General features: G+C 43.3%; 1 protein-coding gene and 1 long non-coding RNA gene across 10 annotated transcripts in view; one reads left to right on the forward strand and one right to left on the reverse strand.

The window, feature by feature from the left end:
- The window catches only part of MBD5 (methyl-CpG binding domain protein 5), a 121,218-nt gene that overhangs the window by 76,061 nt on the left and 32,847 nt on the right, over window positions 1-12,310 (forward strand). For 4 of the 9 annotated variants that reach the window (XM_064435299.1, XM_064435297.1, XM_064435296.1 and 1 more), the window contains 3 exons: window positions 6,953-7,639; window positions 11,664-11,766; window positions 12,123-12,303. In XM_064435299.1, the coding sequence (XP_064291369.1) occupies window positions 7,527-7,639; window positions 11,664-11,766; window positions 12,123-12,303 (397 nt within the window). In that variant the 5' untranslated portion in view covers window positions 6,953-7,526. The other 5 variants (XM_064435305.1, XM_064435304.1, XM_064435300.1 and 2 more) reach the window with 5 other exon arrangements.
- On the reverse strand, window positions 617-4,763 carry LOC135308394 (uncharacterized). The gene is made up of 4 exons (XR_010368830.1): window positions 4,376-4,763; window positions 4,067-4,147; window positions 2,942-3,006; window positions 617-2,182 (listed from the first exon to the last, which is right to left on the reverse strand). It is a non-coding gene; the product is annotated as an uncharacterized LOC135308394 (long non-coding RNA).

The raw sequence follows: 12,310 nt of genomic DNA on the forward strand, positions 1-12,310 counted from the left end.
ATCCAAAATGCTCCAAGGAAAGGGATTTGTGTGACTTGCTTCTAAAGATCAGCTGGATTCCATGCACATAAATCAGGTTTTCTCCATGAAAATCATTTTCATGTTGTTTTATAAGTGTAGGGCTGCTTTGGGAAAATGAATTTTCCCAAAGTGCTGGGGGAACAGGTTGGGAGCTGGGGAGCATCCAGGGAGCTCCCGGCCTGGAATCCTGGTGGATTTTTTGTTATTTATGGATATTTATGGAGTTTGTTATTTGTGAATCCACCCAAATGGCTGCCAGGGAATCATGCAGGTTGGAAAAGGCCTCAAAACTGAGCCCAGCCTGTGGCCAGTCCCCACCTTGTCACCACCCAGAGCACTGAGTGCCACATCCAGGTGATCCTTGGGCACCCCCAGGGAATTATTTTATACAGGGGTTAAATTCCAATCCTAAAAAACTCCACAGCATCAAGAGGGGTATAAAATAAGAGAATATAAACCTTGTTATAGATCTAAAACTGCTTTAGAAGTTAGAAATAGTTCAATGTCAGAGCTGGTTGGACTGAAGTGAGCTGGCACTGGGGCAGTTTAAAATGCTCATTTTCATGAAGTCATTGAGTGCAGAGCAACTCTCTGGTTGTGGTGAAACATTCTTAATACTCCGTATTTACAAGTGAGATGTGTTTTTGAGATATATCACGAGTATATAATGTCATATATAAATATATATATAAATAAATATATATATAATTGTCATGAGTAAACCATGAGTAAATGGTGTGCAGAGCTGAGCCATGGCCCTGGACACCACCCCAAGGAAAAGAACCCTGAAGGATTCAAGGTTTCCTTCCTACTTCAGGCACTTTTGTTTGTTGAATCACTGGCCTAAAAATAGGCCCTCATAAAGTATTCACCACTGATCTAATTAGTCAGGAGAATGCTGCTTTTCAAACTGGGAAAGCATTCCCAAAAAATGATGCAACATTTGTATCTAATTAGATGATACAGGAGAATCCTGGCTAATTGCTTTGATAGACTTAAACAGATTAATAATGTGCAAGTGGTAACTAAATAAAAACTGCTTTTCACTGAGTGCTTGGAAAGTGATGCTTTTTAAAAAGCTAAAATTCCTTATTAGTTCTGAAACCCCAGGACTGTCATTTTGGAGGTTTTTCAGTGCTAGAAAGGAAAAATCTCAAAAATGAGATTGTAATTTGTGTCTCTGAGAAGTGTTTGGTGTTTTTCCTAAAGGTCTGCAAAGGTTTATATCCAAAATGTGGCTGTTCCGTAGGTGGGAATTGGGATTTGTGCCACATTTGAAAGCCAGACAGGGATTGTGGAGCCCCTTTGTGATCCATGGGCACTTCAAGTTCATGTAAGAAAAAAGTAATGGAGCACCAAAGTATTTGGAGGACAAGGGAGAGATTTAGGTTATACTTGAATAGGAAAAAATGTGTTACTCAGAGGGTTGGAGCAGCCTGGGATAGTGGAAGGTGTCCCTGGGGGTGGAACAAAACGGGCTTTAAGGTCTTTCCAACCCAAACCATTCCATGATTTGCAATATCAACCTGTCAAAAGTTGTCTTAATTGGCTCAACATCCACTTACTAATAAAATAAATATTTTTCATATCATATGTAACAGATTGGAATCCAGACAATTAATATCTAATTTAAAATCCTTTTTACATCTTATCGACTTTTCTGGTTTTCCCACTTGACTCAAAAATTGTTAAAGTAAATACTAGCAGCTGAGTGTGCAAAGAGGCTGCCTGAAATCCAACATTTCAAAAACAGGGAGAGAGCCCCATTAAAAATTGAAACCACACTTGCAGCAGATGAAAATGAAGGAGAGATTTTCCGTGTGGGGAAGGGGATGAGGGGGCTAAAGGGGGAAGGAATGCTGTGTAGTTTTGCATAGCTCTGCAGTGAAATCTTTTGAAGGATATCCTAATGAAACTGGACTGCAAAACAAATCTAAACATGATGTGCTGGCACGGGGCAGAAAGCAGGCACTGGCTGGGATGTGGGAAGCCGTGGTGAGATAACAGGGCTTGTCTGGAGCTGCCAGGAGATTGCTGAGGAGAGGGATTTACTCCATGGTGGTGGAAATCAGCCCTTTGGATTCCTTCCAGTGTCCAGGACCCTTTGGGTGCAGTCCAAAATCCAGCTCCTTTGCATCCCAGTCCAAAATACTTCAGAGTGCTGGGATGGGGAAGGGGCAAACGGTGCATGAGGAGGTGGGGGAGTCACAGAATCCCAGGATCCCTGGGGCTGGAAAAGCCCTCCAGGACCATGGAATCCCAGCTGTGCCCATCCCCACCCTGTCCCCAGCCCAGAGCCCCGAGTGCCACCTCCAGGAGTTCCTGGACACCTCCAGGAGAAACTCCAAACCTCCCTGAGCCCCCTTGCCAGGAAGGATTTTCCCCCAATATACAAAAATGGGGCTTTAAGGACTTCCAGAGCTCCTTTTCTGTTGTTGGTGTGAAGAGTTTGGGGCTGTGGGAACACAAAATGTTCCCTGCCAGAGGGGCTGGGCAGGGACACCTCTGCTGCTGGGTTGGATTGATGGATGTTCCCTTCTGGGAAAAGCCCTGGGGGATTCTGGTGCTCAGGATCCCAGAAATGAGGCTGGAAAAGAGCTCCAAGGTCCCAAAGTCCCAGCTGTGCCCATCCCCACCCTGTCCCCAGCCCAGAGCCCCGAGTGCCACCTCCAGGAGTTCCTGGGACACCTCCAGGGATGGGCATTCCAACCCTCCCTGGGCAGTTCCAATCCCTGAGCCCCTTTCCATGGGGAAATTCCTGCTGTGCCCACCCTGAGCCAGCCTGAGGCCGTTCCCTCTGCTCCAGTAGAGCTTTGAGTTGTGTGGTGTTATTAAATTAATTAAACAGCACCCAGGAGCTTCCCATGTGTGGCTTATGATGGAATTTCAGCATGGAAATACAGATGGGGGCACCTCTTACCTGTGCCATTTGTGCCTAGAGCAACATGCAGGGCTTTACTTTGTGGAAATCCACATGGAATTGTGCTGGAATTTAGGGGAAAACATCTCACTTCCATGAGCATTTCCTGTAAAACATGGATTATGTGTGTGGGGGCTTTACTTTGTGGAAATCCACATGGAATTGTGCTGGAATTTAGGGAAAAACATCTCACTTCCATGGGCACTTCCTATGAAACATGGATTATACACATGGGAAAATGTGTTCCATGTAGAAATTCACATGGAACTCTGCTGGAATTTAGGGGAAAACATCTCACTTCCATGAGCATTTCTTATAAAACATGGATTATGAGTGTGGGGCCTTTAGTTTTGGAAAATCCACATGGAACTGTGGTGGAATTTAGGGGAAAACATCTCACTTCCATGAGCATTTCCTGTAAAACATGGATTATGTGTGTGGGGGCTTTGCTTTGTGGAAATGCACATGGAACTGTGCTGGAATTTAGGGAAAAACATCTCGCTTCCATAGGCACTTCCTAGAAAACATGGATTATATGTGTGGGAATATGTGTTCCATGTAGAAATGCACATGGAACTGTGCTGGAATTTAGGGGAAAACATCTCACTTCCATGAGCATTTCCTAGAAAACATGGATTGTGTGTGAGTTGGAAGCTCCCAGGCAGCCTCAGCCCCGTTTCCTGGATCTCACCACACCCAGGCACCTCAGGGTGTCCTCCCAGCACAGAAAATTGCACAGAAATGTCAAATTTGGGAGCTGGGAAGAGCTCTGGTCACTGCTCCTGCTTAGGGGAGTGTGGGGGTTGAAGTGTTTTCTGTACCTGGAATTTAGGACCATGGAATTCCAGCGCGGTTTGGGATGGAAGGGACCTTAAAGATCCTCTCACCCTCACCTTCCACCATCCCAGATTGCTCCAAAGCCCCATCCAGCCTGGCCTGGGACACTTCCAGGGATCCAGGGGCAGCCCCAGCTGCTCTGGGCACCCTGTGCCAGGGCCTGCCCACCCTCCCAGGGAACAATCCCTGCCCAATATCCCTCCTAACCCTGCTCTTTCCCCTAAAAGTATTTAAATACATTCCACTGATTAAACAGTTCAGTGTTTTTTTACCTTTTTTCAGTCCTACCTCTCCCTGGGTGCAGTCCAAAGTTTATCTGCTTACATGGTGAGAATCCTGTGGTGGAGGTGGAATGGGACCCTGCAGAACCTGTGGAAATAAAAAGTTACTTCCAGGTGTCTCTTGCAAAAATAAGCAATTGCTGGGTATTATTTGCTCATAATGGCCCTAATTAGCAACACGAGCCACAGCAAGGCTGGGCTGAGACATGAGCAACTTCCCCTGCCCCGGGTGCTCCCAGTGTTTGATAAATTTTCTGATTTTATTGCATTACAGAAGGTCAATTCTCAATCCAGAATAACAGGGAAATTTTTTTACCTGTTTTAGCCTTCCATGGGACCTACAGTAAAAATGCCACTGCAGCTCTCAGCAGTAAGGTAAATTCTGGCCTGCTTTTGATGAAACCTCATCTGCTCCCTCCTTAATCAGGATAAAACCACTCAAACCCCCAAATTTCTGAACTGAAAACCTGAGCGAGCCCTGAACTGTTGCCAAGAGCTCTCCAAATCCTATTTCTGTGTTGCAGCCTGAGAGATTAAAGGGTGGATTGTTTTGCTAGGAGACATGACAAGGTGTCCATGGGACATCCTGGGTGACCTTGGGCAGGGCAGGAGCTCACCAGGCCCTTGTCCCTTCCCCACCCTGGGCTGGCCAAGGATTGCATCCCTTGGGATGCTTAGGTGTAGGAATAAATCCCACAGACCCCCTTTCCTTCGTGGTGGAAAAGCCCATCTTTTATTCACACAACTCCTTTTTATACAGTTTTACAGACCCCTTCTGTGGCCCCAGTTGGTCAGGAGCTTTATTGCCAATTATTTTATTGGTAATTAACAAGTTGTTATTCTGTACTGATTGGTCACTCAAACTCCTGATGCAGGAGAAATGTTTGTGAGAGATAGTTTTCATTTTTCTGTCTAAGTAAAAGCAGTTTATACAGGTGTAAGTTGTTTCTCACCTAGCAATAAGCAAAAACAGTTCTTACAGGTGTAAGTTGGTTTTCACCCAGCAATAAACAAAACCAGTTTCTGTACAGGTGTAAGTTGGTTTTCACCCAGCAATAAACAAAACCAGTTTCTATACAGGTGTAAGTTGGTTTTCACCCAGCAATAAACAAAACCAGTTTCTGTACAGGTGTAAGTTGGTTTTCACCCAGCAATAAACAAAACCAGTTTCTATACAGGTGTAAGTTGGTTTTCACCCAGCAATAAACAAAACCAGTTTCTGTACAGGTGTAAGTTGGTTTTCACCCAGCAATAAACAAAACCAGTTTCTATACAGGTGTAAGTTGGTTTTCACCCAGCAATAAACAAAACCAGTTTCTGTACAGGTGTAAGTTGGTTTTCACCCAGCAATAAACAAAACCAGTTTCTGTACAGGTGTAAGTTGATTTTCACCCAGCAATAAACAAAACCAGTTTCTATACAGGTGTAAGTTGGTTTTCACCCAGCAATAAACAAAACCAGTTTCTGTACAGGTGTAAGTTGATTTTCACCCAGCAATAGGTTGTTATGTGAAGGACCTGCTCACACCAGGAATGCTTTCACCTGGGAACCTGCAAAGCTTGCCTTGGAAGGAGTGACAGCCAGCTCCTGATATGACAGAGCAGGTTTGAGTTTATAGAGCCTTTCTTTATGATTTTTCTACCTTCCTGCAACATCCAAGATTCCAAGCTCTGGCCAATTCCCTGTTATTTAAATTCCAGCCCCTCAGTGGAGGGGGTCTGTCCAACCAGCTCCTTTTATCCACAGCCTGCTTGGAAATACCCTGGTGAGGTTTTTTTGGTTTTTTGGAGCATTTGGAACTTTACATTTCTAAGCAGCACTTCTAAAGGGAATGTTCTGCATGAGGGTACTTAAGGGAATATTTTCCAGGACTATATTTATGCCTCTGTAGTCTTCCTTTAGTGGTCTTGAAGGAAGGAGCTGTTATTACTGTTAAATATAGATGTAATGTGGTGTTATTGCAGAAATGTCTTTATGTTCCATTCCTGGCTTTAAAAAAAAAACCCTTTTCTTATTAAAATCAGTCAGGTCTATAACATTTATTATGTTTTAACATGTTGGCATAATGTTAGTGTTGGGAATCAGGCAGGATTGACACCTGATTCCAAATAAAATCTCCTAATGACATTGCTACAGCAGTCATCCGTGCCTTCCTGTATTTGAATTTAGAATTGTTGGGTTTTTTCTGGTGTATTTACTATTTAAATCCCATATTCCACATTTGTCTCACCTTAATAACATGTCCAGTCTCAGGTGTTAAGTCTCACCTGGTCAGCTTGAAAAAACTATTTTGGGGGGAATGACTCAACTTCTGTGGTGAGAGAAAATCTCCAAGGGGAATTATTCCTGAGGATATTCAGGTTGTTTCAAAGGTATTCAGAGATCAGTCACTGCTGCTGGCTTTTCCCTTTTTATTACCCAATTTTTTGGTGGGATGATTATTTTAATCAATATGCAGGAGGTTTGCATTTTTTATGGCTATTACCAAAGCCTTGAAGCAGCTTCCTTCACATGAAATTCATTCAGTTTTCTAAACAATTTTTTAAAGGGCATTAATTTAGTCATCTGCTGATGGTTGTGAACAGAAGCATATGTGAAAATATTCAGTGAAAAGATGCATCCCTTAATTCACCCAAACTCCACATCAACTATTTAACAGCGCTTGCTCTCTTGTAGCTTTTAAGATGTAGCTCAATTACATCCACGTATAAATAGAAAATGCTGGCAGGATTCTGTTTGCTCTGAGCCTTGTTTTGATGGTTCCATTGACATTTAAAACTTTGATTTGAAGCTCTGGAAATGGCTGCAGCTGTAAACATCTCCCTTAGTTAGTGCACTGGGCTGAAAGGCTGGAGAGCATGGCTCACGTGTTTCCCACGTCTCTATCTTCCAGGCTGTTTGATTGGAGCCAAGGAGTCAGCAAAGAACCTCAAGAAGACAACTTGGATCATGACCAGAAGATAAAAAGAAAACAAAAAAAGAATGTGGCATATAAAGGGTGTAATACCTGGAGGTATTGGATCTGACTCATATTTATAAAAATGAGACGAGCTTTCACAAAACACAAGTTATCTTAGACAGTCATCAAGCTTGGAGCCATCATGCTGTTGAACTAGAAATTCTCCTTTTCCCCATTCTCCTTTCTGACAGGTAACAAAGGATTGGTGAATTATGATTTTCCCAAGTCGGAAGCACTAATTTTTATCTATATAGTTCATCCTTATGAATATATAAGGAGTTAAACATTGCATATTTAATGTGGATTATAATGGGAGAGTGACTCATTAACCAAAATGGCCACTTTTGAGGACTTGGTTTCAAACTGAGCTGGAGCCTCCCGATGCACTTTGTAGGATTTGGGGGAAGCTGTGCTGCAGGGCCTGCTTTGGGAGGCCAGGATGACATGTAGTAAAAGGATATCACCTTACTGTTGATATCTCTGAAGACTCATAACCAGAAACAGGAAAATGAATGGTGGGAAGGAGTGTGACGGAGGGGACACGGATGGAGGGCCACCAGCAGTGCAAGTTCCCGTTGGTTGGCAGCGGAGGGTGGACCAAAGTGGAGTTCTCTACATCAGGTAAGGTCACCTCAGGGGCTGGGCTGGCGTGTGCTGCAGTTTGGGCAGGATGTGTCAGGAAATTCCTGGCTGCTTCCTTCCTCCTGCTCCGAAACTTCAAGGAGTCGTTCCTCGAGCGCAAGATCGTCTCGGAAGCTGAAGGAGGGGGGATTTAAGTGGGATTTGGGGAAGGAATTCCTGGCTGGGAAAGTGGGGAGGGGGTGGGATGGAATTCCCAGAGCAGCTGGGGCTGCCCCTGGATCCCTGGAAGTGTCCCAGGCCAGGTTGGATGGGGCTTGGAGCAACCTGGGACAGTGGGAGGTGTCCCTGGGCAGGGGTTGGAAGTGGATGAGCTTTAGAGCCATTCAACCCAAACCATTCCATGATTTTGTGATTCTTTTCCAAGTAAATCTAAGTCATGTGACCACTCAATAGCTCCAAAGCCATTTTTTAATGCCTGTGAAGGTTCTGTGTTCATTATCACTGACGTTCTCCAAAAGTCTTGTGACCACTCAATAGCTCCAAAGCCATTTTTTGTGCCTGTGAAGGTTCTTTATGTTCCATTTCTGGAATGTGTTCACCATCACTGATGTCCTCCAGCTTTTATGCATCCCTCACATTTCTCATATGGGAAAAAGCCCCAAGAACATAAACCCAAATCCAAAGTTTTAGGTACTTGATTTGTTTATTTTCTTAGCTTATTGGATTTTTTTTTTTGCTTCGCCCTGGAATGGTCACAAAGAAATGCATTGAAATTGCTATGAAATAAATGTGTTCAGACAAAGAGAGCCTAAATTAAATGTTATTGGAAAAAAGATCAAAGCTAGCTTTATAAAATGTGGGGACATTGGGTTTGCATCTCACAAATTTGTGATTATCACTCAGTTATTTGCTTAAATTTCTTCCACTGTTCTGTGATTAAAATAACCACTTCTCCCAGCATTTCGTGTATTAGCAATACAAAAATCTTTAACGAGGCAGAGCACACTCCAATTTCACCCTGAACTACCATGAAGGACCAGATGCACTGCAGGATTTCTTGTTTGTGTTCTCCATGAGCAGGATGAAGCCCAGCCCGTGTCAGTGACAGCCCTGGCACAGAAACCACCCTGCCCTTGTATTTCTCATTACAGCTCTAATTCCCTGGGCCTCTGCCTCACTTACAGATCAGTGGGAAAGGAAAAGTTGTGGATTAGGGGTTTTTTTCCCAATAATCTCTACATTCAGACATCAGGAAAATAATGCTTTGGTATTTTTGTGTACCTGATGATCCCACCAGCTTTTAAACTTCATTTCCACAGCCCTAACAAGTTTTACACAACAGCCTGGGGGAAGCTCATGTTATTCCTGCTCTCTTCCCAAGTTTTCCAATGTATTTTTTTATTCCTTGGTGAATTTTCTGGTACTTTTATGTACCTGATGATCCCACCAGCTTTTAAACTTCATTTCCACAGCCCTAACAAGTTTTACACAACAGTTTTGGGGAAGCTCATGTTATTCCTGCCCTCTTCCCAAGTTTTCCAATGTATTTTTTTTATTCTTTGAAATCCATGATTTTATGGCAGTTTCTTAAAATTTTCTGAATAGTGAATTTTCTAGTAGTTTATGTACCTGATGATCACACTCAGCTTTTGAATTTCATTTTCTACAGCCCTAAAGTTTTACACAATGCCATGTTATTCCTGCCCTCTTCCCAAGTTTTTCAATGTATTCTTTTATTCTTTGGTGATTTTTCTGGTAGATTTGTATACCTAATGATCCCACTCAGCTTTTGAACTTTATTTCCACAACCCTAAAAAGTTTTACACAGCAGTTTTGGGAAAGCCCACATCATTCCTGCCCTCTTCCCAAGTTTTCCAATGTATTTTTTTTATTCCTTGGTGAATTTTCTGGTCACCTCTGAGTGGTTCTGATGAATGAAGGTATTTTACACTCCTGTGTGGTGCAAGGACGTGTTGGTTGGAAAGGTGGAAGTGCAACAATCCAATCTCCTGGCTGCCATGGAGCATCCACAGGGCTCTGAGGGCAGCTGAATCCTCCAGGATTGAGTTTCCACAACCTCCTCTCTGCCCTGCCAGCATTCACAGCGTTCCTGGAGGCAAGGAAAGGTCAAACAATATTGACTCCACAGCTATCCCAGGGAAAAATTAGTGGATATATTAAGATCTGACATGATTCAAGTGGAATAGATGATCCCAGCTGAATAAAGACTCTCTGTTTGTGCCTCCTTGGAAGGCACAGATGCTTTCCTGTCAGCTGTCAGCAGTTGCTTTGGATTAAATCAAGATTAAATCCATTCATTAACTGGTTTTCATTACCTGGTAGAAGCTCTGGGTTGACTCTCAGGGCTTTTCTTAGCAAAACAGAGCTGCTAAGTGGGGCCTAAATCATCCCTGGGGGTGTCCAGGGCCAGGCTGGATGGGGCTTGGACAGCCTGGGATGGGGGAAGGTGATTCCAGGGCTGCTCCTCCCCAACCCAAAGCAGGCTGGAATTCCATGATTTTGTGGCAGTTTCTTACAAAGCAATCTGTGGGTTCTCCTTTGTGTTACACAAGTGTCAGTAACTTTGTGCACACAAAAGAGACTTTGCAGTTACAGCTGTGCCCAGGATCAAGGGGGAAAATGGCCTTTTTTTAAATTTAGGTGGGTTTTGTGGAGAAATAGCCCTGCCTGTGTGTGCAGTGGGAATGCTGGGTCCCACATCCCACAGATTCAGTGGATTGACCTTCCTTCCCACTCCCTGATTGTCAGCACACTCCTTTTTACTCCAGCATCTCCTGGAGCCTGCACTGGCTGCCCAGGCAAACAGCACACCAAGGTTATTTAAAATCACTTTTTTCTAAAAATACCCCAGGAAAAGTAGCCTTTTTTAGCCAATGCAAATAAAACAGCATCCTCACTGCAGAGCATATTCCCAGAATTGCCTTTTAACAGGAGATTTTAAGGAATCACAGGAAGTGTCTGGGAGATTTTGGGTGTAGATGGGATGGTCCAGAGGAAATGTCAGTGTGGGATTCTCCCTTGGGAAGCTGTTACATCCTCCAGTGTGGAGTTTGGGCTGAGCATGATCAGGACAGGTGGGAACATCCACAGGGATCAGCCAGGATCCTGCTTTAATGAAAATAAATAAAAGCAAAGAGCAGTTTGCCCCTGCTCCCCAAGGATTTCAGACAAGGAAGGTTTGACTCCTGGCCAGTCACCAGACCTGGACCTTTATTTTTAGATTGCTCTTTCATCTTCCTCACCCTCCAAACTGTCACTGCTACACAGATTCAACCTGAGCACTTCTCCCAAAAATAACTATTTCAGGGCATGCCTGGCAAAGAAATGACTTATTTAAACTGTCAGCAGAACTTTAAATGTCACTTGCAGATGTTGCTTTAGATGTGACTCGTGCAGAATGAGGTGTTTATGTGTTGGATTCTAAGTACCAAAGTTCGTCACAGCTTGGAATTTTGAGTCAGGAGTGTTTTCGTGATCCAAACTATTCCACTTGAGCTGTTTTTGTTTGAATTAGGGCTATTTACAGCTGCCATTAATAACCAGTGTTTTATTCAGGATAAACAGTTCAGCTGGCCCAGCAATAAAGAGCAATCTGCAAGTTACAGGCTGGGGACACGAGGAGGTTTTTTATTCCCGTTATGAATTAGTGATTTTGCCATAACAGAGTTCCCAGTGCCCTATTTTGGGAAGTGGAGGTAATGATTTTCTGGTGGGAGTTGGAGAAATCCAAGTGCAGTTTATCAGGAGCTGGCTGGCCTGGCTCCTTGCTGTAATATTTCTTACTTTCAGTGAGAAGGTCAGAATTTTAGCTGAATGAAACCAAACATTGTGCAACAAAGAGACCCAGCTGCAACAGTTTTGTTTCCTTTAAAATATGTTTGGGTTGGGGTTTTTTTTGTAAGTATTATCTCGATTCTTGAATAAAAGCAAGAAGTACTATGAGAAAAAAATATGAACTGTGATTTTACCCACTGTCCTTGTGAGCAGATCCAAGTCCTGACCTATCCAAGAGCTCGTATTCATCATTTCTGTTCCTTTGCAGTCCCAGTGGGTCTTTATTATCCTGCTTGGAGCAGGTGAAGACTTACTTGCTGACTGATGGAACGTGCAAGTGTGGCCTAGAATGTCCTCTTGTTCTTCCCAAGGTAAAGCACTGCATCATTTGGGATCTAGGTGCAATAATATTTATCAGCTGCCCATGCTGGTGACTCAAACTCTGTTCAGATTATCTCTGAAATAAGTGGTGTCCACCCAAAGTTAGACCTTAAAATATAAAATTGAGCTCCCCTCTTGCAGAGGATCTGGCTCAGTTATTATAAATATATTCATTTTTTATTTGTTGTTTCCAAACATCCTGTCAAGGAATCCCTTGGGCAGTATCGGATCAGTCAGGAACAGAGGAGAAATCCTCTATACTCCGTATAAAATTCCTGATTTATGTGAATTTGGTGACTTTGCTGCCTGTAGTCATTCTTTTAAATGCTGGAATTTTCACTGCCAGGTCTTTAATTTTGATCCTGGAGCTGCTGTGAAGCAGAGAACTGCTGAAGATGTTAAAGCGGACGAAGATGTCACCAAACTATGCATTCACAAAAGGAAAATTATTGCTGTGGCTACACTTCACAAAAGCATGGAAGCACCACATCCTTCACTGGTTCTAACTAGTCCTGGTGGTGGAACAAGTGAGTA

This window comes from Passer domesticus, chromosome 10 (genome assembly GCF_036417665.1).
Source record: "Passer domesticus isolate bPasDom1 chromosome 10, bPasDom1.hap1, whole genome shotgun sequence".
In the NCBI taxonomy this organism is placed as follows: Eukaryota; Metazoa; Chordata; class Aves; order Passeriformes; family Passeridae; genus Passer; species Passer domesticus.